The sequence below is a fragment of the Oncorhynchus mykiss genome, chromosome 5, assembly GCF_013265735.2.
Source record: "Oncorhynchus mykiss isolate Arlee chromosome 5, USDA_OmykA_1.1, whole genome shotgun sequence".
Classification (NCBI taxonomy): Eukaryota; Metazoa; Chordata; class Actinopteri; order Salmoniformes; family Salmonidae; genus Oncorhynchus; species Oncorhynchus mykiss.
In genome coordinates this window covers 37,921,455-37,947,171 of record NC_048569.1, presented here as the reverse complement: position 1 = coordinate 37,947,171, position 25,717 = coordinate 37,921,455, and the positions used below count along the sequence as shown (strand labels likewise).

At 41.9% G+C, this 25,717-nt stretch overlaps 3 protein-coding genes across 17 annotated transcripts in view; 2 read left to right on the top strand and 1 right to left on the bottom strand.

Annotated features, from left to right (window-relative positions):
• The window catches only part of LOC110523757 (ARF GTPase-activating protein GIT2), a 20,909-nt gene extending 17,595 nt beyond the window's left edge, over nt 1-3,314 (bottom strand). For 2 of the 13 annotated variants that reach the window (XM_036977432.1, XM_036977433.1), the window contains exons 1-4: nt 3,136-3,297; nt 997-1,130; nt 368-480; nt 69-174 (exon numbers count right to left, since the gene is read on the bottom strand). In XM_036977432.1, coding sequence (XP_036833327.1) covers nt 69-174; nt 368-480; nt 997-1,130; nt 3,136-3,268 — 486 coding nt within the window. In that variant the 5' untranslated portion in view covers nt 3,269-3,297. Of the gene's footprint in view, nt 1-68; nt 175-367; nt 481-996; nt 1,131-1,930; nt 2,078-2,309; nt 2,417-2,457; nt 2,750-3,135 lie in introns of those variants that run through there. The other 11 variants (XM_021602737.2, XM_021602738.2, XM_036977438.1 and 8 more) reach the window with 9 other exon arrangements.
• On the top strand, nt 3,241-24,332 carry sgsm1b (small G protein signaling modulator 1b). Of its 3 annotated transcripts, none has more exons than XM_021602730.2 (23): nt 3,241-3,371; nt 3,476-3,519; nt 5,210-5,285; nt 7,721-7,883; nt 8,015-8,164; nt 12,327-12,394; nt 12,834-12,976; nt 13,080-13,211; nt 13,323-13,444; nt 13,585-13,652; nt 15,333-15,496; nt 16,454-16,565; nt 18,481-18,672; nt 18,780-18,925; nt 19,114-19,242; nt 19,364-19,531; nt 19,680-19,742; nt 19,891-21,357; nt 21,953-22,160; nt 22,255-22,364; nt 22,475-22,571; nt 22,866-23,033; nt 23,286-24,332. In XM_021602730.2, the coding sequence occupies exons 1-23, from the start codon at nt 3,365-3,367 to the stop codon at nt 23,372-23,374; spliced, it is 4,086 nt and encodes a 1,361-aa protein (XP_021458405.2). In that variant the 5' UTR covers nt 3,241-3,364; the 3' UTR covers nt 23,375-24,332. The 3 variants fall into 3 exon arrangements, with proteins under 3 accessions (XP_021458405.2, XP_021458404.2, XP_021458406.2); XM_021602729.2 differs by having other exon boundaries at nt 16,454-16,583; XM_021602731.2 differs by lacking the exons at nt 22,866-23,033; nt 23,286-24,332 and having other exon boundaries at nt 16,454-16,583; nt 22,448-22,564.
• triap1 (TP53 regulated inhibitor of apoptosis 1) lies at nt 23,428-25,717 on the top strand. The gene is made up of 2 exons (XM_021602749.2): nt 23,428-24,768; nt 25,070-25,717. Exons 1-2 carry the CDS (start codon nt 24,622-24,624, stop codon nt 25,145-25,147), a joined length of 225 nt encoding a protein of 74 aa, XP_021458424.1. The 5' UTR covers nt 23,428-24,621; the 3' UTR covers nt 25,148-25,717.

Below are 25,717 nucleotides of genomic sequence, written 5' to 3'. Positions count from 1 at the left end.
GGCAAATGAATGAGCTCAATGGCAACGAAGCTTGCAATCCAGGGGATGTTCTAGCTGCAATCTCTCACCTTACTGAGATCCTTCGTAGTGACACTGTCATCCTCTCGACAGGGCATTCGATGGACATAAGCCAGCATCTGATATTTGGCCTTGATGAACTCCGTTTTATGGGGACTGGAAAGGGAACAGACACACACTAATAAACCTCTGAGACTGTCCTCACCCCAATGGCACTTTAATACAACAGAGAGTCCCACACTGATGGTCATAGATCATGGCGAGACTAGATGCTTATGCTTTGTCATGACATTGTTGAAAGTTCCATTGTTTAACCTTCAACAAAAAGTTTGAAATGTGTTCCACTCACTGGACTCTGTCCTGGGGGTTGGCCTTGCGTTTCCCACTCGAGATAGACGAGGGATCCAGAAGGCAGTGCTCCCAGATGGAGTTGGACCCATTGCTGTACAATGTCTGAACCATCTAGAAAAGAAGCAAACAATAAAACCACTGTTCTCCGATGGTAAAAGCAAAGATACCACAATAGAAAATGACTCAAGTAAAAGTGAAAGTCACCCTGTAAAATTCTACTTGAGTAAAATATACTTTTATTAAGCAAACTAGACAGCAAACCAGGGGCACACTCCAACACTCAGACATAATTTACAAACAAAGCATGTGTGTTTAGTGAGTCTGCCAGATCAGAGGCAGTAGCAATGACCAGGGATGTTCTCATGATAGTGTGTGATTTGGACCATTTTCTGTCCTGCTAACCATTCAAAATGTAACGAGTACTTTAGGGTATCAAGGAAAATGTTTGGATTAAAATGAGCATTATCTTCTTGTAGTGAATTAAAATTTGTCAAAAATATAAATAGTAAAGTACAGATACCCAAAATAACAACTTAAGTAAAATTACTTTAAAGACTACCAAAGTACTTTACACCACTGACTGTTCTTGTGTCAGTACTACTGTGTGAGTTTGTGTGAGGTGCCCACCTGTAGTTGGGAGGGGGGCCATGGTGTATGGGTCAGGTGTCGGACTTGGGAACTGTGTCGTCCCAGACCCCGGTGGATGCTGCAGCACTCATCACAGACCAGCACACCCCTGTTCACTGAGCCCCAACATGGGCCTGGAAAACATACACACACACACAAGATTAGACTCAATATTACTACAAAGGCTCCAAGTCCACACACAAACACCATAAAGACTAAAATAGTCATGCATCCAGTGCACCAGCCTGTTCTCAGAGCATTTCCTATTATTCCGTACGTAAATCCAAGACATTCCATTCAGTATGATATGTTACGTTTGGTATGGTTACATAAAACAGATGGTTACTTAAGGCAAAAACTGAAAGTATGTTGGTTGGTCAGGGTGGATGTATAACACGAACATCTAGCTACCCAAAGGTTGCAAGTTCAAATCTCATCTGGGACCATTTTAGCATGTACCTAACCCATTAATCTAACTCCTAAACTTAACCCTAACCCCTAGCTCGCTAACGTTAGCAACCTAGCAAGAATTCATAGCATATACGTTTAGCAAATTTGCCACATATTATACGTTTTGCAAATTCGTAACATATTATAAGTTTGCAAATCTATTACATAAAACTTTAGCAAATCCATATGTTTTATTTAAAGAACAGAACAAATTATTATGACGGCCTACCCCTGCTGACGCTGGGCAAATGGTGTGCCACCCTATGTGATACAGCCTGGATTCTTACCAGGCACTGAGATGCAGTGCCTTAGACCACTGCACTATTCGAGAGCCCAACTTATTGTATGTTTGAAAAGGCATAACATAAAATAGGAATTGTAATTCATAACATATCATACGAAATGGGTTACACTGAAATATATTCACAAATTAATACATACCATACGAAACTTAACATATCACACCAAAAACGGATTTACGTACATAATAAAACGAAGTGCTCTGAAACCAGGTTGAGTGTACAAATCATTCTTCATGCATAGTTGTTTTATGATTTCAGCCAGACAGCAACTCCCTAGCTACAAATGGCATAGCTAACTATTTGACACAATATAAACAAGATTTACCCCAACTAACGTTAGCTTGCAAGCTAAAACAAAAAAGAATGACTCTTGTAAAGTCTAGCTAGCCATAAGCTAACCAGCTAGCTAGGAACAATAAAGTTGAGAGCAGCTAGTTAGCAACAGACAGCTAAGGCTACTGTAGCTGACTTCCCCATTCTTCTTTGTTAACGTAGATATCATTGTCATAGCAGCAAGTATGTAGCTAGTTGCAAGCAACGCGATGCATTGTTAGAACTAACGTTTCAAGAATGTGAATCCCATTGAAAGTGAAAATCAAGCAAACAAAGAGTAAAATGGCTTGGGCTATCATTCTATGAAATACAATTGCTAGCATAAGATAGCTTGCTTGCTAAATTCATAAGGCTAGCCAGCCATCGCTTAGCTTACCCGGGGCGCTACAATCAGCGCAGACCTGACAGTCTCTGTTGTTGCGCAGACGCTTTGACATCCCGTAAGCGCGCAAACTAGCTGGTTGTATAGAGAAAGCCCTTTAAACTATCCGGTTCAACGGAAACTCATGTGACACACTATGCTAGTATCTAATGTAGCTACAACGACGAGGTCAGAGAATTTGATAAGGGAAAATGCTAACTGTCTATGCTATCTCATTATCATCAAGATCCCCTCTCCAAAGAGCCCTCCCTGGCTCCCTCCCGTTATCTGACGTCAACAACAGAAAGCGAGAGGCATCTGGGTTGTCATTGAAAACGCAAACACCAAAATTCTATATATGTTTACCTCATATTGTGGTACTACTAATGTATTTTTGATACACCGCGTGATTATAGCGTATTATATTTGTCAAATGTTCACATTGATTACAATGGAGGTAGTGGTACGTTGAAGCTATTTGTAGGCCTGGCTAGATCTTAATTTTCACTAGCTGTAATTTTGACAATATTTGTAAACCTAATGCAGATTAGGTATACTCTCCTAATATATTAGGTGGAGATAATCACAGATTACACTGCAAAATAAAACAGTGAACAGTGAAATATCTTTCAACCCACACATTTAAACCCTTATGTTGTGTGAATGGGTGAGTGAGGGGGCGCGCGCGTGTACCTGCCTGTGTGTGTAGCCTACCTGCGTGCGTCCGTGCATTCTTTATCAACCATAGACTGCAAATACAAGCCCTATCATCAAGAATTGGCAGTGTACTGCACCGTGTCGCTTTAAAGGGGGCGTTCGGTCGCATATTCCCAATCTGCCAGAGTGTAAATTGAAGAGAGGGACTCATTTGAAGCAAATAGCTGGCCTTGTGCGATTGAATCAACAGCAACAGCGGGGCGCAATGGGAGGTAAATTAGGTTTTTCGATTTGAATAGGCTATGTTATAAAATATCAAAATTGTCTTGAATGCCTCACCAACTTTCAATGATATCGTTATGTTTTTTCATTCCAGAGGCCGAGACGCGTCAGAAATTGCTGCGCAATGTGAAGAAAGAGGTGAGTGCCTTCAGTATTTGCAATGTTTTTAACGACAAATTATTAGAAGCAACCGTTGGTCATGGATCTCTGGCAGCCGTTCTGTTGTATTTGGATGCCCAAAATAAGATTGTAAATTGGAGACACCGGGAAGTCTGGTGTATATGCTTTAATAAAATTGATCATAAGGATACATGTAGCCTAATAGGATATTATATTCTTTGGATCGTGATTTTATCATAAAGGATGCGTTCAGGGGCGACTTGGATTGAAATACGTGTGTATATATACAGATACATAGCAATTATTTGGTATCAGTAGGCAGGCCTAGGCAGTAACGCCACGATCAAAGTAGCAGTAATGGATCTGTTATCTCTGCATGACGTGAATACGTGTGCATGTCACAGTGCAGAGCCAAGAGCAACATCATTAGGATTATTGATAACCGCTCTTACGTGTGTTTTTCATTTATCTGAATGCTAATGCTGTAATGGAGGGCAACTCAATTCACTGGGCATGCTCATACCTCGGATAGCCTATTACCCCTCTCTCTTTTTTATATGAAAAAACACGTAATCAATTGATCAGATGATATCTTGCTTCATCCTGTGTCTGGAAATTAGGCCTAAAGGATGTGGTCACACTTTATTTGGATAGTCCAGATAGTGGTCACACTTTATTTGGATAGTACAGATGGTTGTATTATCAACAAACTATCTCTTGATAAGCAACTGCTTGCTAAGGTTATGGTTATGGTTAGGTTTAGGTTTAGAATAAGGGTTAAGTTTAGGGTTAGTGTTATGGCTGGGGTTAGGATTAGTAGATAGTAAATTGAAATGTTACTGATAGTCTGTAGACAGTCCATCTGTAGATGCTCTACAAACTATCCAATTAAAGTGATAAGGATGTTGTTCTTGTGACATAAAGTCACGGTTTATTATTTGGGGACTCCTCCTCGCAGTTATCTGTTAGCTACAGCCAGACCATTCTTCAAAGGAAAATTGTCTGGCTTATGGTATAGTTGGGCTGTAGCACTACAGAAACCTGAAAAGGAGAGAAGAGACCAACTCCCTGTCTGGCTTATTTTCTTTGTAGCTGCATGCTGGTGTGTCCTCTGTTCTAGCTCCGTTTATGAGATTTTATTTTGCCCTGAAAAGTAAAAGAGCATTATTAGCAGCATATTGTATCGTGTTCTAATTTGTATGGATTGCAATGTCCATCTTTGTGCCATTTTTTTAGATGACGGAAAAACAGTCTCTCTCTCGCACGCACGCACGCATGCATGCATGAACACGCAAGCAAACAGGCAGTCACACACATGCACACAGGCACATGCAAGAGAAACACTATTATTCTGCCCAGTTATTGGCAGCAATTCTTCTCGTCTCATGTTGGCAATCATTGGTCACATGCCCCCTGGGATGGTAAACAGGAGTGTGAGGTTTGCATGTGGAGGCCACATCACAAAAGGGACATGACTAGCACCAGGTCATGCAGCAAGGAAGAGGGTCCTAGTTGGTGATAGTAAATATATACTGTATCTCAAACCCAGACTTTTTTTTATCTATTGTTGCAAAATCGCTCCCCATCCTTGCCTCCTTCTGCACTTTGATTTCTTCTCTTTCTGTGCCTACTCTTGTCAGACCCTGTCTCTTTAAGTGCCTGTCATATCAAATCCCACCTAACCTTTGTCTCTCTCTCTTTTTCTCAGGTGAAACAGATCATGGAGGAGTCAGTGACTCGGAAGTTTGTGCATGCAGACAGCAGCCATATCATATCCTTCTGTGGTGAGTGTGTTCATGTCGTAATATATTACTTATTGAATTTACAGTTCATATGGCTCATTGGAGTTTTGACTTGCTCATTTTGAGTTTTTATGGTTTGTTAACCCCCAATTAAAGGCCCAGTGCTGTCAAAACTGTGACAGTCTTGTGTTTTATATATATTTCCACATAATGAGGTTGGAATAATATTGTGAAAATTATGATATTTCCCTTCTAGGGAAGCTGTTTAAAAAGACGACCTGAAATTTCACCCTGTTTTAGTGGGATGGAGTTTTGGCCTGCCTAGTGACATCACCAGATGGGAAATTGGTTAATAGACCAATAAGAAATAGAGTTCCAAACCTCTACCAATATAACAGTTCGTTTTCAGTTTTCCCCTCCTAGCAAAATTCTTGCTTGAGAAATGACTCTTTGCTAAGAAGCTATTATTATTTTTTTGACCATTTCAGTTGAAAACAATCACAGTGAGGTACGTAATTATTACAAGCCCACTGAAGGACTTTAGTGCCACATGGCAGTGCTGTGCTCTTGTGACTGGATGGGAGGGAGGGTGCATGCCATAGTTGATGGGCAAGCCTAGCTGCATAGCTGGTCTGGGTAGGTCGAAGTGTTGATTTAAATGAATGACTGCTTGGCTTACAGTATGTGTAACAGATACTTACCTGCTTGGTTTCTCATCTTTGACCGAAGACCATTACTATTGTAATAAGAGCCAGAGTAGAGTGAATAGAAAGAAGTAAGAGATCGTGGCAAGAAATACATAATATTTTTTGGTAACCTTATCTCCAAAGAGCACCTACCAAAAGGTAGGTGGTACTTCTGGGCCACCCAATTGTAACCAATGATTACTTGGGTAAGAGGACAGACCGTGATAGTAAGAACCCATGGTCAAAGCATACGCTCCAGTTTTGGAGGAAAGTTTAAAAAAGTCTCCATCTGCCTATGGGCATATCATCTCTAACTGGTACTGCAGATCTTACAGATATTTCCCCATTATCACTCGATTCAGGTTTCCAAAGGTGGTCATTACTTCCTTTGCAATATGTACACCAAGTCTTGAAGAACAACCAAATTAAATCATTCGGTGAACTAAGTTCAGACTTCCATCTGCCAAAGTCAGATTTCTTTAGCTATTTACAGCTAAGAGACTATTTACTGAAACACCACAAATGGGTAAAAATTAAGGGTGAGCCCTCTCTCATAGAAAAACATTTATCAATACTCAGAAAAGGGCAACTGGTAGTTAACAAATTACAAAACTATACCAATCTATTGCAGTCACGACATAGAGCAATACTCTGCAAAGTGCAAGTGGGAATCTCCTCAGTGGTTGGGAAAGGGTACGGGGGCTGGACACTCAGCGACCCAGACCACGCTGCTGATTGGAGATCACACATACTGACTCAAGGTAGTTTGGGGAATGGGTAGGGGAGCTAGACAATAATAATGATGACGCCGACAATTATGTTTACACTACCTCTATTAGGAATTGCTATGCTTGAAAATATAGTACAAATATAAGTTAATAACAAAATGAAAAAGAAAGAGCACCTTTCTCTCTCGTCACAGACTCGAGCAGTGCTGCTATTCTCCGTCAACTAAAGAATCACAGTTGGTTTGAACTAGTGCTTTGTAATCTCTTCACAATTGTCCTCCACCCCATCACTCTGGTGTCACAGACTCACATTTCACACTTGTGATGTGACACATAGGATTATTGTTACATTAAGAGCACAGCAGTAAGATTATGGAGTCAAAAGTAGGTGGATTATTGCTGGTTGAATTGTACGGAGGTAAATGCCATAGGTATTATGTTAATTTCACATAAAAATCTGAGTCAGAACATGTTTTTTTAAATTAATTTGTCTCATGACTACATTGACATTTACAGAGCAAGTGACATTGGGCATCATCCTGTGGAGTTGAAATGTCAAGCCCGGCCACCTCCTACTACCCCAAAGTGTGTACGGTCACGTTCTCACCCGAACACAGCTTGATTTTAGGTTGGCACCGGCCACAGCCATAGAGATGTGTAGGTCCATCTGTGTTAAATTTAACTGACAGCAGACACTATGCAAAGGTGTTGATACTACACCTCTACACATCCACGGATATCCTAGCAACAGTAAACATCGTTTGTCAGTTTTTAGTCAATTTCTGGTCCTGCTGAGAGCCACCTGCACCTTCCCTCTAACCCGTCTCTGCTTACCTGCAGTAGCACTCAGACTGTCCAAGGGTTTTCACTGGTTGCGCCTGAAAATCTAATTAGCAAACTCTGCATGTGGTTTACTTGTTGTTGACAGTGTATGCAATCATGTGTATGTATGCAATCATAGCTTAATGAATATCGCTTTGGGGAAAGTTGGTTTTGAAACCAAACTCTGTGTGTACTGTTGGTGTCTGTATATTCAATACTATGTGTTTCCGTGTGTCTACAGCTGTAGTGGAGGCATGTGTGCTCCATGGGCTGAAGAGGCGAGCAGCGGGCCTCCTTTGCAGTAATAAGGTAGCAGCACTCTTCATGAAGGTGGGGAAGAGCTTCACCCCGGCGGAGGAACTCTGTCAGAAGGTCCAGGAACTAGAGCAGCTCATCGAGACCAAGTAAGACATTGATCTTGACTAGTCATTACTCCTAAGCCCCCCCCCCCCCCCCCCTACACACACACACACACACCAATATGCCATAAATGAATACAAAATGTATATCAAACACTTCTCTCTGTATTCTCCAGCAGACAGGCTCAACTAAATAATGGCAGTGTTCAGAAGCAACCCGGATTGACCAACCTCCCCCCTCAGGGCTTGAGGAACCTGTGGATCCGCACTGCTCTCATGGAGAAGCTTCTGGACAAGATTGTCATGTACCTAGTGGAGAACAGCAGGTTACCAATCAATCAACAGATCAGATTCCAGCTGAAAGTCTGACATTGTGTTTGATCTTACAAATACCAACAGTCGTAGCTGCTCAATATGTATACTACAGATGTCCGATCTTAATTTGATCACTCTTTTGTCACATTTTTTCCCCCTGCGCATCAGGAAATTTCAAATGGGGCTTGTGATTTACATACATTCACTGAAAATCCACAGTTCTCTTTATCTCCATGTGGGAACAGTCCAGTCATTTCAGGGCAGTGCCAGCCATCAAAATCATTCTCCCTCTCTCACTCGCTCAAACTAAAAGCACGCCTCCCGGGTGGCGCAGTGGTCTAAGGCGCAGTGGTCTAAGCTGTGCCACCAGAGATTCTGGGTTCGAGCCCAGGCTCTGCCCATGGGGCGTCGTCCGGTTTAGGGAGGGTTTGGCCGGCAGGGATATGTCTCATCGCGCACTAGCGACTCCTGTGGCGAGCCGGGCGCAGTGCATGCTGATCAGGTCGCCCGGTGTACAGTGTTCCCTCTGACATATTGGTGCGACTGGCTTCCGGGTTGAATGTGTCAAGAAGCAGTTGAATGTGTCAAGAAGCAGTTGGGTTGTGTTTTGGAGGACGCATGGCTCTCGACCTTCGCCTCTCCCGAGTCCGTACGGGAGTTGCAGCGAATAAATGTCCTATTGTTACTGTAGACCTATAGGTCCTATTACTGCAACATTCATACACATCAACAACTGCCGTTTTATATAGCTTAACACAAGATAGATATTGGTCTATGACACGGTGTCAAGTGTATCTGAAATGCAGCCCTACAGTAGGCTACACCTACATTATAGCCTACTGTAGCCTATAAAAACTAATACACCTAAACTATAGCCTACTGTAGCCTATCAAAATTAATACACTTAAACCAGAGCCTACTGTAGCCTATAAAAACGAATTGCACACATAGGCTTATAATATCAGATGTAAAGACGAGATGAAATTGAGAATAGTGAGGTATCCTACGGAATGGAGTGCAATGGTGCAGATTTTAAAACCCCCAGATCAACAGTATGTATATAATATATATATTATCTTTTCTCATACACACATTCATACATATATATATTTATTTATAGGGGACAATGTACATTAATCAATATTACAATAATGCAACATCCATTTAAATGTGGCGGGGTTAGCCAAAAGATCATTTGCACCCGTGGGTGCCAGTGCAGCTAAGGACAATTACTCAGCCACAATACACATACTCACTAAAACAACACAACATACCAATACATCACATCCAATAATATATCATTCTAACAACAACAACAACACTATCATCAGCTGTCGTCTTACATAAGAGGAACCACAGATAACTCCGGTATACAGGTTTGGATAGATTTTAGCCATGCTTTTGACCAGCATGTGAGGCAATATCTCATATGTGAGAAGATCATAGCATTCATATACAGTGAGGGAAAAAAAGTACTTGATCCCCTGCTGATTTTGTATGTTTGCCCACTGACAAAGAAATGATCAGTCTATAATTGTAATGGTAGGTTTATTTGAACAGTGAGAGAAAGAATAACAACAAAAAAATCCAGAAAAACTCATGTCAAAAATGTTATAAATTGATTTGCATTTTAATGAGGGAAATAAGTATTTGACCCCCTCTCAATCAGAAAGATTTTTGGCTCCCAGGTGTCTTTTATACAGGTAACGAGCTGAGATTAGGTGTTGTGGTCAGATGAGACCAAAATGGAGCTCTTTGGCATCAACTCAACTCGCCGTGTTTGGAGTAGGAGGAAGGCTGCCTATGACCCCAAGAACACCATCCCCACCGTCAAACATGGAGGTGGAAACACTATGCTTTGGGGGTGTTTTTCTGCTAAGGGGACAGGACAACTTCACCGCATCAAAGGGACGATGGACGGGGCCATGTACCATCAAATCTTGGGTGAGAACCTCCTTCCCTCAGCCAGGGCATTGAAAATGGGTCATGGATGGGTATTCCAGCATGACAATGACCCAAAACACAAGGCCAAGGCAACAAAGGAATGGCTCAAGAAGAAGCACATTAAGGTCCTGGAGTGGCCTAGCCAGTCTCCAGACCATAATCCCATAGAAAATCTGTGGAGGGAGCTGAAGGTTCGAGTTGCCCAACGTCAGCCTCAAAACCTTAATGACTTGGAGAAGATCTGCAAAGAGGAGTTGGGACAAAATCCCTCCTGAGATGTGTGCAAACCTGGTGGCCAACTACAAGAAACATCTGACCTCTGTGATTGCCAACAAGGGTTTTGCCACCAAGTACTAAGTCGTGTTTTGCAGAGGAGTCAAATACTTATTTTCCTCATTCAAATGCAAATTAATTTATAACATTTTTGACATGCGTTTTTCTGGATTTTTTGTTGTTGTTATTCTGTCTCTCACTGTTCAAATAGACCTACCATTAAAATTATAGACTGATAATTTCTTTGTCAGTGGGCAAACGTACAAAATCAGCAGGGGATCAAATACTTTTTTCCCTCACTGTATGTATGTATGTAGGTACGTATATCTATGTATGAGAATAGAAAATGTACACTACCGTTCAAAAGTTTGGGGTCACTTTGAAATGTCCTTGTTTTCCATGAAAACATACATTAAATGAGTTGCAAAAGGAATAGGAAATATAGTCAAGACGCTGACAAGGTTATAAATAATGATTTTGTAATTGAAATAATAATTGTGTCCTTCAAACTTTGCTTTCGTCAAAGAATCCTCCATTTGCTGCAATTACAGCCTTGCAGACCTTTGGCATTCTTGTTGTCAATTGGTTGAGGTAATCTGAAGAGATTTCACCCCTTGCTTCCTGAAGCACCTCCCACAAGTTGGATGGCTTGATGGGCACTTCTACGTACCATACGGTCAAGCTGCTCCCACAACAGCTCAATAGCGTTGAGATCCGTGACTGTGCTGGCCACTCCATTATAGACAGAATACCAGCTGACTACTTCTTCTCTAAAAAGTTATTGCATAGTTTGGAGCTGTGTTTTGAGTCATTGTCCTGTTATAGGAGGAAATTGGTCCCAATTAAGTGCTGTCCCGGGGTATGGCATGGCGTTACAAAAATGGAGTGATAGCCTTCCTTCTTCAAGATCCCTTTTACCCTGTACAAATCTCCCACTTTACCACCACCTAAGCACCCCCAGACCATCACGTTGCCTCCACCATGCTTTACAGATGGCGTCAAGTACTCCTCTTGCTCACTTGTGCACCGGGGCCTCCCACTCCTCTTTCTCTTCTGGTTAGAGCCAGTTTGCGCTGTTCTGTGAAGGGAGTAGTACACAGCATTGTACAAGATCTTCAGTTTCTTGGCAATTTCTTGCATGAAATAGCCTTCATTTCTCAGAACAAGAATAGACTGACGAGTTTCAGAAAAAAGGTCTTTGTTTCTGGCCATTTTGAGCCTGTAATCGAACCCACAAATGCTGATGCTCCAGATACTCAACCAGTCTAAAGAAGGCCATTATATTGCTTCTTTAATCAGGACAACAGTTTTCATCTATGAATGCTATGATCTTCTCATATATATACACCCACATGTATTCTCTGGGTTCCTACATTTTTACATTCTGAGTCACTCTTTCATCCACCATTGCACTCCATTGCGTAGGATACCTCACTATTCTCAATTTCATTGCGTCTTTACATATGATATTATAAGCCTATGTGTGCAATTAGTTTTGATAGGCTACAGTAGGCTGTGGTTAAGGTGTAGGGCAGCATTATGACTTGCCTTGAACATATAATAAAACAGTTGATAAAAAAAAAAAATATTTTACCTAACAAAAAATATATCTACCTCTACAAATATGTCAATTTATTATAATCCACATAAGAATTCACACGAGATGCGCTGTAGCCTGCACATAGCCTACATAGACTACTTGAACTGGGGCACAGTGGACCTCCAGTCTAAGGTACAATGTGGGTACAGTACTGCATTATATTCCAGCTGCCCCCTGGCGCCATTCTAAATATTTCTTCAGATATTCAAATCCTCCTGCTGCAAGATTATTTTCCTGCTGCAATTAAACGGGTCAAATTAAGATCTGACATCTGTACTTATAGTCGCTTTTCAGTGAACATGCAGCAATGGTTCTTCTTGCGACATTTTGAGGAAACATGATTTTCTCTTTTCCAGTACGTTCTATGACAGTGAGGCCATTCTAATGGATCCTGTGGATGGACCAATCCTTGCCTCTCTGTTAGGTATTGATGGAACCTCTTCTTATGGCCTCTCTTGCCAGGATGTGGCCGGACAGATCTCTGATAAGATAAGAAATAGCACACTGAATGGCACATTACAGTGAATGTGACTCCCTCTGAGATAGTCTGTAGGTTAACATGACATTGGAGACTAGTGCTTTACAGTGGAAATTGCCTTATTCCAGATAAGGCCATAATTCTGTGGTTTTGAAGATAAATATACTGGTAACTAACTCCAAATTGACTTTGTACTCACCCTTATAATGGACAAGTGCATTTACCTTCTACTGTGAGGGTAACATTGACATTGCTGGTAACACTAACTTTCACTCTGGATGATGATGGTTCAGTACAGTGCTTTAGAAGTTAGAAATAGTGACTACACCTTTCTACATGAAAACTGTTGTGGATCTCAGTGTTGTCTTGCCCTTATGCCTTGCAGTCGGCCCCTGTGCTCTGGAGTACACTAAGGTGAAGACAGCCGACCACTTCTGGACAGACCCCTCTGCTGATGAGCTCGTCCAGAGACACCGCATCCACAGTGGCCACTGTCGCCAGGACTCCCCCTCCAGGCGACCTGCCCTGGTCAGTGTGTGGATTATGTGTTTAAACGAATGATGTGTGTGTATAATATATGATGCATAAAAAATGGTCCAATGTTCTCGAATTCAATGATATTTTCTAATAGATCCAGAAGAGGCAGTCCAGTGGCAGTATGGAGGACAGGCCCATCCTGTGGGCTCGGGACTACGTTGAGTCCCTCCATCAGAACAGCAGGGCTACACTGCTGTTTGGCAAGAACAACGTCCTGGTGCAGCCGGTGTGTGCGTGTGTGTGTGTGTCTCTGCGTGTTAAAGGACTTGGCATTGCTTTTCATCACTGTTTAAACGGCAAGGAACGCTTTGTACAAATCTCCTGTCTTGGTCTACAGAGGGATGACATGGAGGCTATCCCAGGGTACCTGTCTCTCCACCAGACTGCAGATCTCATGACCCTAAAATGGACCCCCAACCAGCTCATGAATGGCACTGTGGCAGATGACACTGAAAAAAGGTAATGTAATATCAAATCACAGTAAAGAAACCTATTCTGACACTCATAGGTGTCTACAAAGGACATTTTATATACAAAGGCCAATTTATATAATTGGATATTGTTTAAATCTCAGCAATTTCTCATATTGATTTTCCCAGTGTTTACTGGGACTTTGCCATGACTATTCGCCTGGAGGAGATTGTTTATCTGCACTGCCATCAGCAAGGTACAGGAGGAACCTATTTTAATTATGTAGGCATATACAGTGCCTTGCGAAAGTATTCGGCCCCCTTGAACTTTGCGACCTTTTGCCACATTTCAGGCTTCAAACATAAAGATATAAAACTGTATTTTTTTGTGAAGAATCAACAACAAGTGGGACACAATCATGAAGTGGAACGACATTTATTGGATATTTCAAACTTTTTTAACAAATCAAAAACTGAAAAATTGGGCGTGCAAAATTATTCAGCCCCTTTACTTTCAGTGCAGCAAACTCTCTCCAGAAGTTCAGTGAGGATCTCTGAATGATCCAATGTTGACCTAAATAACTAATGATGTAATCAAGTCTCCGTATAAATGCACCTGCACTGTGATAGTCTCAGAGGTCCGTTAAAAGCGCAGAGCAAGGAAGAACAAGGAACACACCAGGCAGGTCCGAGATACTGTTGTGAAGAAGTTTAAAGCCGGACTTGGATACAAAAAGATTTCCCAAGCTTTAAACATCCCAAGGAGCACTGTGCAAGCGATAATATTGAAATGGAAGGAGTATCAGACCACTGCAAATCTACCAAGACCTGGCCGTCCCTCTAAACTTTCAGCTCATACAAGAAGAATACTGATCAGAGATGCAGCCAAGAGGCCCATGATCACTCTGGATGAACTGCAGAGATCTACAGCTGAGGTGGGAGACTCTGTCCATGGGACAACAATCAGTCGTATATTGCACAAATCTGGCCTTTATGGAAGAGTGGCAAGAAGAAAGCCATTTCTTAAAGATATCCATAAAAAGTGTCGTTTAAAGTTTGCCACAAGCCACCTGGGAGACACACCAAACATGTGGAAGAAGGTGCTCTGGTCAGATGAAACCAAAATTGAACTTTTTGGCAACAATGCAAAACGTTATGTTTGGCGTAAAAGCAACACAGCTGAACACACCATCCCCACTGTCAAACATGGTGGTGGCAGCATCATGGTTTGGGCCTGCTTTTCTTCAGCAGGGACAGTGAAGATGGTTAAAATTGATGGGAAGATGGATGGAGCCAAATACAGGACCATTCTGGAAGAAAACCTGATGGAGTCTGCAAAAGACCTGAGACTGGGACGGAGATTTGTCTTCCAACAAGACAATGATCCAAAACATAAAGCAAGATCTACAATGGAATGGTTCAAAAATAAACATATCCAGGTGTTAGAATGGCCAAGTCAGATTCCAATCGAGAATCTGTGGAAAGAACTGAAAACTGCTGTTCACAAATGCTCTCCATCCAACCTCACTGAGCTTGAGCTGTTTTGCAAGGAGGAATGGGAAAAAATGTCAGTCTCTCGATGTGCAAAACTGATAGAGACATACCCCAAGTGACTTACAGCTGTAATCGCAGCAAAAGGTGGCGCTACAAAGTGTTAACTTAAGGGGGCTGAATAATTTTGCACGCCCAATTTTTCAGTTTTTGATTTGTTAAAAAAGTTTGAAATATCCAATAAATGTCGTTCCACTTCATGATTGTGTCCCACTTGTTGTTGATTCTTCACAAAAAATACAGTTTTATATATTTATGTTTGAAGCCTGAAATGTGGCAAAAGGTCGCAAAGTTCAAGGGGGCCGAATACTTTCGCAAGGCACTGTATCTTTGTATCCATGTGTTTGTGTGTGTCTTCTTGACCTTGTGATCACGGTTTTTCCCAGTGGACAGTGGTGGAACAGTGGTTCTGGTGAGTCAGGATGGGATCCAGAGGCCTCCGCTGCGGTTCCCCCGGGGAGGACACTTGCTCCAGTTCCTGACCTGCCTGGAGACAGGCCTGCTGCCACACGGACAACTCGACCCCCCTCTGTGGTCCCAGAGGGGAAAGGTCAGCATGGAACATAGAAATGTCCTAACATGCACCAGATATAACCCTCACATTTGGAATTCATGACAATGATTCAGATCTCAATAAATGTTTACTGTAGCTATTATGTCCACATCCACTAAACCAATTGAAATGTTTCTTGTAGCATTAGAAACAACTAATCTATAGCAGAGAGGATGTTGTTGGACTGAGGGTAACTCTGATCTCTGTGTTAGTACTGTACACTGCTGCCATAGGGAAACTTTTACACTGACACTGTAATTTCATTGATCTTATCCACCAATTTAGCCTCTAAGTAGATAATATCAACCCTGACCTGCCAAAGCAAAGGGAACCCCATGAGGAAGTTTTTAGAGGGGTTGTGATGATAAAAGTGGTAATCGTAGTAGAGCTGAGACTATAATTTACAGGCTGCTGTAGAATATAGCATTGTTAAGGTGGTGGTATATTACCCTGTGGAGCAGTGAAAGACTACAACCTAGGAGTGGCACAGAGAGTCTAAGAGTGAGTGGGGTCTTAATACGTCCTCAAATCAACATGAAGGAAAGTTGCAGACCAAAGACAAGGACCCCCAAAAAATTATACAAATGTAATTTTCCTACTACTGTACCACTGGCTTTGCTGTTAACTACTTTATTGAGGGAAAGTGTACTTGTTACGATTGTGACATGTTGTTGTCTCACCTAGCTATCTTAAGATGAGTGCACTAACTGTACGTCATTCTGGATAAGACTGCTAAATTACTAAAAATTGTTTGTTTTTTTAACAGAAAAGGAAAAGATGACCAACTTGAGATTGGCTGGATCATTAGTTAATTATATCTAGCCTAGTCTTGCATCACAATTCAATGATAGGGATCTGAGTTTTAGGGTATCAACTTTAATCACTCTTGCGAATCATCATAATAACAACATGTTAATGTCTTATACTGAGTGCACTACCTTCCTTTGCCCACAGGGAAAGGTTTTCCCTAAGTTGCGGAAGAGGAGTCCGCAGGGGTCTGTGGAGTCTGTGTCGGATAAAGAGGAGGACGAGGCCACTGACTATGTCTTCCGGATCCTGCTCCCTGGTACTCCGTCAGACTTTGGTATTTCACTTGTGATCTCCTTATTCTATGTCGATTTTCTGTTGCAATTTGTACATAATATACTTTTTCATGATTTATTTTTCTCTCACCGTTCGTTTTGTTGACCATTGCCCTTCCCTCAGCCCCTCTCTGTCCAGCCCCTGTGCCTGTAGCCCTGTGAACACCTTACATTGGTTACCCTGGATTTGAGACCATGCATGGGCATGAAGTTGTCTTTGTCACACCTCTATCTTCTGGCTTGGTTTGTCAATGTTTCCATGTTTAAAAAAAAAACATATACACTACCGGTCAAAAGTTTAAGAACACCTACTCATTCAAGGGTTTTTCTGTATTTTTACTATTGTCTACAATGTAGAATAATAGTGAAGACATCAAAACTATGAAATAACACATATGGAATCATGTAGTAACCAAAAACGTATATTTTATATTTTAGATTATTCAAATAGCCACCCTTTGCCTTGATGACAGCTTTGCACACTCTTGACATTCTCTCAATCAGCTTCATGGAATTTCAATTAACAGGTGTCTTCTTAAAAGTACATTTGTGGAATTTCTTTCCTTCTTAATGCGTTTGAGCCAATCAGTTGTGTTGTGACAAGGTAGGGGGGTATACAGAAGATAGCTTATTTGGTAAAAGACCAAGTCCATATTATGGCAAGAACAGCTCAAATAAGCAAAGAGAAACGACAGTCCATTATTACTTTAAGACATGAAGGTCAGTCAATCTCAACATTTCAAGAACTTTGAACGTTTCTTCAAGCGCTATGATGAAACTGCCTCTCATGAGGACCGCCACAGGAAAGGAAGACCCAAAGTTAACTCTGCCACAGAGGATAAGTTCATTAGAGTTACCAGCCTCAGAAATTGCAGCCCAAATAAATGCTTCACAGAGTTCAAGTAACAGACACATCTCAACATCAACTGTTCAGAGCGTGAATCAGGCCTTCATGGTCGAATTGCTGCAAAGAAACCACTACTAAAGGACATCAATAAGAAGAAGAGAATTGCTTGGGCCAAGAAACACGAGCAATAGACATTAGATTGGTGGAAATCTGTCCTTTGGTCTGATGAGTCAAAATGTGAGATTTTTGGTTCCAACCACAATGTCTTTGTGAGACGCAGAGTAGGTGATCAGATGATGTCCGCATGTGTGGTTCCCACCGTGAAGCATGGAGAAGGTGGTGTGATGGTGACACTGTCTGTGATTTTATTTAGAATTCAAGGCACACCTAACCAGCATGGCTACCACAGCATTCTGCAGCGATACACCATCCCATCTTGTTTGCGCTTAGTGGGTCTATAATTTGTTTTTCAACAGGACAATGACCCAACAAACCTCCAGGCTGCATAAGGGCTATTTGGCCAAGGAGAGTGATGGAGTTCTGCATCAGATGACCTGGCCTCCCACAATCCCCTGACCTCAACCAAATTGAGATGGTTTGGGATGAGTCGGACCTCCAGAATAAAGGAAAAGTTGCCAACAAGTGCTCAGCATATGTGGGAACTCCTTCAAGACTGTTGGTTAAGCATTCAGGGGTGAAGCTGGTTGAGAGAATGCCAATAGTGTGCAAAGCTGTCATCAAGGCAAAGGGTGGCTATTTGAATAATCTCAAATATAAATATATTTTGATTTGTTTAACACTTTTTTGGTTACTACATGATTCCATATGTGTTATTTCATAGTTTTGATATCTTCACTATTATTCTACAATGTAGAAAATAGTAAAAATTAAGAAACCTTTGAATGAGTAAGTGTTGTGAAACTATTGACCGGTAGTGTACATTATTAAAGAAAGTCACCCAAATCCTCCATCAGTTCTAGATGATCATGTTGCTAATGACAATGATGACGATGATCCTGCTGATGATACCATTGATCCTGTTTGGTGTCCAGTGGCTCCAGAGCTGATGGACCAGGCGGTGAACATGTGGCACCCCACCCCCAGGAAGTCCTCCTGTTTCTCCTGCTCTCAGAACGGATCCCCTGTTGGCTCACTATCCAATGGCTGCAACCAGGACAGGGCTCCCCTGAAACTCCTCTGTGACACCATGAAGTACCAGATCATTTCCCGTGCTTTCTATGGCTGTGAGTACATGCATCATGAATTCCTTTAGGAAAGACTGATTCAAATGCTATAGTCTCCGTGTTATGGCTGGATTGATAACCATGCGTGTTTCTTAACTTCATTGAAGGGCTTGCCTACTGCCGTCACCTGTCCACCGTTCGTATCCATCTCTCTGCCCTGGTCAACCCTACCATCATTGACCCTAACGTGCCTCATGATGCCCGGGGAGGGCTGACTGTGGATGTCTGGAGCAGCTTCCTCCAGGACTGCTCTGTAAGATCTACTGTACAATCTGCTCTAAACATACTGTACACAACCTGCAGTGACTGTGCATAACAGGTCACAGCTTGAATGTATCTGCATTCACCAACATCAACATTCCACTGCAACCGATGATCGTACTGAACTTGTATGTTTCTGTATTGAGTCAATATGTAATCACGTTCACAACGTTTTCTCAGGCGTATGATGAGCATGAGCTTCTGCGGATGGTGTACTATGGTGGTGTGGCCCCTACAATACGCAAGGAGGTCTGGCCATTCCTGCTGGGACACTACCACTTCGATATGACCCAGAAACGTAGGCTGGAGGTGAGTACTGTTATATTGTCATGAGGTAAAACTACTAACTCTGGAATCCAAGTAGGGAGGTGGGTCATGTGTAATACCATTACATACCAGTGACCCTGTGTGTTCATCTGTGTGTGTGTAGGTGGATAAGCAGGTGCGGGCCTACTATGAGCAGACTATGAAGGAGTGGCTGGGCTGTGAGGCCATTGTCAAGCAGAGGGAGGGGGAGAAGCATGCTGAAGCCATAGCCAAGTGCAATTCTGTGGAAAGACCAGGACCAGTGCAGCGAGACTCCACCATCAGCACTGATGTAAGGGGGTCCTACCTGTCCCATTTGATGAGGGTAATACATGATAGAGTTAGTGACTCGTTGGTATATGGTTAACATACTGTACTAACATATGATTCTTCATGGTGTTCTCTTCCTGGATGGCATTTGACCCCATATCCTACACCAGTCCTCACAGAGCACCAGTTCAGAGAAACAGATTGCCCAGAGTGACTCCAGCAGTAGCACACAGGTACAGGAGGCTTTCTTTCTGGGGCATAATACATCACCACATAACATTATAGTTTCCCTTAATACTGAATACTTGTGAAGTTGTGCCTTACAATAGTAGGGAGACTTTATAATGCTGGGTATTCACTGTCTGTTGTCCGGTGTTGCAGGCATTTGGGTCTGTGGAGGAGGTGGATCCGATAAAATCCGAGATGAAGCCAGAGGAAGGCAAAGAGGTGTCCAAAATTCCATTGAAAGACTGCCCAGATGTGGCCAACCGAAATGTTACCTCAGAATCTGGAGACCCACCCAAAAAAATCTCTGTTGGCTCAGGTCTTCCAGAACAGCCCCAAAGCACAAACAACAACAGCCCTGCAACAAAACTTCCTGCAACTGATTTAACTGTCAAAACAGTTGCCACTCAGCCATCACCAGAGCCATCAGAGCCCCAGGGAGCTGCATTTAGGCCAGTGGCAGAGACCCAAACTGGGTCAAAGCTAACCGAGGATCTCCCTGTCTCAAGATCAGCAGAGGAACCAAAGGTCATGATAACAGTTGATGACAAGGCAGGGGAGGAGCATCCTAAGGCTCCAACACAAGAGTCCAAAGCCCCAGAGAGTAAAGAGGTTGAATGCTCTGAATTGGTAGAAATCATACAAATCCCAGAGAGGGTTAAAGAAAGGGGTTCTGACAAAGAAGACATGAAGTCCTTAGGAAATATTGAAACCGTAAACAAAGTTGCAGGAAATGAGTTGTCTGAAGTTTCCACCACAAAAGACCCAAAGCTGCCTGTGAGAGCTGCGTACGCAACTGAGAATACTGATATTCTCAAACTAGAAACGGAGGTTTCTAATGTATATATTCCAGCTCCACCACTAGGCGAGGCCACAGTTAATAAAACACAAGAGAGCAAAGCCTCCGTGTCAGAACCATCCTGTGCCACAGAGCCATCTTTAACAGAAGGAAACAAAGCTACAACAATAGCAGTGGAGGCTGGTATTGCTGAAAAAGAGGACCCAAACTTCTCTGACATTGAAGAAATCACAGAATCTGAATTACAAAAAATTAAAACCCCTCAAACCAGCGAAGCTTGTGTTTGTGAGAAAGACATGGGTAGTACTGAAGAAAAGGTTTCAGAAATAACCGAAACCAAAACATTAGACACTGTGGAGGCCAGTGTCCCTGAGAAAAGCAATACCAAAGCTGCAGAAATGACAGTTGCCATAGATTCAGAGAAACATGCACCTTGCATGCCAGTACTAAAGCCACCTCAGCTAGAGGCCAGGGCCAGTGTTACAGTGACAGCCCACTCTATGCATTCTCCTGATACACTAGATTCTGATGACTCGCCCTCTGCCTTAGAGATGGAGGACATTCCCACGGCCTGGGCAAGACCCTTGTCCGGCCTGATGGCTCCCCCTGCTGCCCCCTTCTTGGCCCTGGGGAGAGTTGTTTCAGGGGAACCTGTCCTGCATGCAAGCTCCAACACCAGTCTTGATGGAACTGAGCCAACCCTGTCTGAGGAGGAGCCTGAGATGGAGAGTCTCTACCCCCAGTCTGACTTTCTGGTTGTGACAGATGAACTCAAACCTGAGGTTTCACCAGTGGTAGTGTCCCCTGCAGGGACTACCTACTCTGTAAGTACTCCAAATGAGTTACATGTGTGCACTGTAATGCATGTTGCAGATTTTAGGGCTTGATTGGCTAAGAGTTGGTTCAACATACAATACACTTATCCCACCAGACATGCCACCAGGGGTCTTTTCAGTCCCCAAATCCTGAATAAATTCAAGAAAACGTACAGTATTATATAGAGCCCTTATTGCATGGAACTTCCTTCCATCTCATATTGCTCAAATAAACAGCAAACCTGGTTTAAAAAAACAGATAAAGCAACATCATGCGGCACAACGCCGCTCCCCTATTTGACCTAGATAGTTTGTATGCATTGATATGTAGGCTACGTGTGCCTTTTTATATAATGTATGTAGTTCTGTCCTTCAGCTGTTCTTTTCTATTGATGCTCTGCATTATGTAATTTTGTATTATGTTTCATGTTTTGTGTGGACCCCAGGAAGTGTAGCTGCTGCTTTTGCAACAGCTAATGGGGATCCTAATAAAATACCCAACTACAAACAGAGCTGTCACAATGCTGGAAAGAATCATGAAACAGTAGCCATTTGAACATGAACCGCTTTAACTAACCTTAGTCCCTTTTGTCACTCTGTGCAGCAAGAGCAGCTGGACTTGTACTTGCTCAACCTGCATCGCATTGATAAGGACGTGAGACGCTGTGACAGAACCTACTGGTACTTCACCCCTGCTAACCTGGAGAAACTACGCAACATAATGTGCAGTTATGTGTGGCAGCATCTGGAGATTGGCTATGTCCAGGGCATGTGTGATCTGCTGGCTCCTTTACTGGTCATTCTGGATGACGGTCAGTCTGCATGAGTAATAGCTCTCCTTGAACTGCATTATTCACAGCCTAGAGTAAGATAAGATTAATAATTTGCTGTTGATGTGTGTCTCAGAGGTCATGGCTTTCAGCTGCTTCTCTGAGTTGATGAAGAGGATGAATCAGAACTTCCCCCATGGAGGGGCCATGGACTCACACTTTGCCAACATGCGCTCCCTCATCCAGGTACCATACACGTGCATGTACATACTCAATCACACATGCACATTAGTATAAGTACAGTGATATTACATTGTAGTAAAAGATAGGCACTTGCCATTTTTTTCCCCCACTAGATCCTTGATTCAGAGCTCTTTGAACTGATGCAGATGAATGGAGACTACACTCACTTCTACTTCTGCTACCGCTGGTTCCTGCTAGACTTCAAAAGAGGTACTGGCATCTGCATGGGCGCGTTTGACCGCATACACTATCTGTATGGTGATGAAATCAAACAGGAAGGGGGGATTTCACATTGGAACCTGAGGAAATAGTTCATGCTGATGATGTTAAAACTTACATTAATCGTGTTCAAGGTATACAATATGAAGGATAGGATAAATCTGTATAGATTTTGGAAAATGTCATTGCCAATGTTTTTATTTCATTAACATAACTCTTCTGCAGGCAGGTCACATCTGACAGTCCTACTCAGTAAAATAACCTGATGTGTCATTCTTCCTCCAGAGATGTTGTATGATGATGTGTTCTCCGTGTGGGAAAGCATCTGGGCGGCTACATATACCTCCTCCACTCATTTTGTCCTCTTCATCGCTCTGGCACTGGTGGAGATATACCGAGACATCATCCTGGAGAACAACATGGACTTCACTGACATCATCAAGTTCTTCAACGGTGAGGCTAAACGATGACGTTAGATGTTGTTATGCAATAGAATATTTGATCATTCAGTTATTTCATTCATTTCATTGTCACTGAGTGTTTGCTTGCTAAATGTATGATCTGAAGGTACCAACTGCCTTTACTGTGCTTGCTGACAAAGGCAAAAAGCCTAGCTACCTCCATAGACTACACTCATATGTAAATCAGCACAAGCAGCTAGGCTCGAGTGACACGGTGTGTTTTTGATTTGATTTCCCTCTTCAGAAATGGCTGAGCATCACAACATCCCGCAGGTCCTAACGATGGCTCGAGACTTGGTCCTCAAAGTGCAGACTCTCATAGAAAACAAGTGATCCAGCATGTGTCTTTTCCTCCCCTTTCACCCAGTGTCCAAAATTGTGAAAATTGTGAGAAAGTCACATAAAATTAATGTATTCTGAAAATCGTAACCTGTATTTGTATGAAAGCTAAACCAACAATTGACAAAAGCAGACATAGTGGTCAGTATTTTAAAATCACGCTTCTCAATCATTATTTTTATTCCTGAAATCGTCAGGTGAACCATACTGAAGCTGTTGTCACACTACAATATTTGCACAATGCAGTATTTCTGTCTGTCCCTAAAAGCACTTTCCTATGTTCAGGTAATTAACATTATAATCAATAAGTTTATGAAAAAATTTAATTGTTCACTTGGTGAATGTACCATTTTAAAAACAAAAACTCTTTGCATATTGCTTCAGAATGTTTTTGTATTTGTTTTGCCTTAAATTTAGCTATCTTGTGCAGGGATATTCTCAATATGATAACCAAATGAGATCTTGTTTGTACATTTCCTTCATACACTTCCTATCAGTTAGAACCATTCACAGAGTAAAGGTGCAGCCAAAAAGCTTGCACCTCTCCAACATCGCAGGAACACTTGCTGAAACCCCTGGCTGTATCTCAAACATATTGTCCCCCATGTATTCCAGTGTTTTTGTAAATCTGTTAAATCTGTCTTATCTTCTCCTTATCGGCTAAATGTCTGCGTGTATTGCTGTTGTACTGTAATGGTAACTGTACAATTATTTGAAACACACATAGGCTAATATTCAAAAGTATCTGTGAGTATAACAATGTAGCTATACTGTGTAATATCAGATATGTACACACACGTAGGCCACTGTACATGTGATTTGTTGCTTGACGACAATAGATAAATATACCGACAAACATATGAGAAAAATACTCTTATTTTTTCAATGTATTCTTGAATTGTTTATTGTTGTTATTACTTTGCTGTGTATTAAACAATCAGTATATTTTGGATTCAACATTGTACAAAGTTTGGTTTAATTCGTTTCACTCTGTGCGGTCTTTGGTGTAAAATTGTTTGCCTGTAGCCAAAGTGTGCTGTTGCTTTAACAATGTGTCGCTTGTTTATTACGCCATCAAAGTACGCAATGGTGTCTGGCTAAACAGATCATATGGTTCAAGGGAAGTCAAGAGAACTGTGCGGAAGAGAATTTTGCTTGCAATAAATTCAATAATTAATCGTTATCTTTATTCTTTCAGTATTTGTTATTCTCATACGGTCTATGGTTATTCCGCATTGAAGATGAATAGTGTTGGAGAGGGCTGCACTGACCTAAAACGGGAATATGACCAGTGCTTTAACCGTTGGTTTGCTGAGAAATTCTTGAAGGGAGATCGAAGCGGTGATCCCTGTACCGAAATGTTCAAGAAATATCAGCATTGTGTCCAGGTAAATACATGATATTAAACACGGACGTATGTTAGCTATCTGTTCCTCATCACCACGCATTGATAACTGCTGTACCACGTACTGTTAGCTAACCAAAATGATGCAACACCAATGTGTCAGCTGTCAGGCCACAGAAGTCTTCTTCACAGGACTGAAACACAGGGCATCTATTTCCAATATATGAATGTAAATATACTCACTTCATGATAATGGATTGAGAGGACAATAGGCTGTCTTTTTAAACGTCAGATGCATGTATCTAATCTAATGTTAGCTACACATGGTGTGCTTGTATTTGCAGAAGGCCATAAAAGAAAAGGACATTCCCATTGATGGCGTAGAATTCATGGGCCCAAATAAAGAGAAAGGTGACAGATGAGATGGATCTCCCCAACAACGTTGCCTTGTGACTCACTGGCATCGCTTACTGGGCATGCAATGGAACATGAACAGGGTGTCCACCAATTTAGCTTGAATTGGGTTTTGTTTGAGGTCGTTGTCCTCGTGTGGAGACTAAAGAGCATTCATATGAAGGATCCAAAGTGCTGAATGACAATTGGGATTGGATTTTGGGTATTGATTACAAAAGGAACCTATGAATCCAGACATTTGGGTCAGACCAAAACATCCATGGTCACAAGATGAATGTGGTGGGCACTTCAGATGATCATTATAAAATTATGATGCTTTGCAAAGAGTTTTATTGAACTTTTTAAATTCTGGAATTGTCAATGTCTTAGTGTCCTGGCATAATGTCCCTCAAGACAACTGAAGAGGGCATCAATGTGGATGCATTGGACTTGGTTCATACTGTACAAGATTAGAAGTTTTGTGGGTCTCTGCTCCAAGTTATTTTTTTTTCCTGGAATGTGTTTAGTTCAGTGATGCAACGTAATGTGATTAACATATACATTGACAAAGCAATAAATAGAATAATCATGTTTCATTA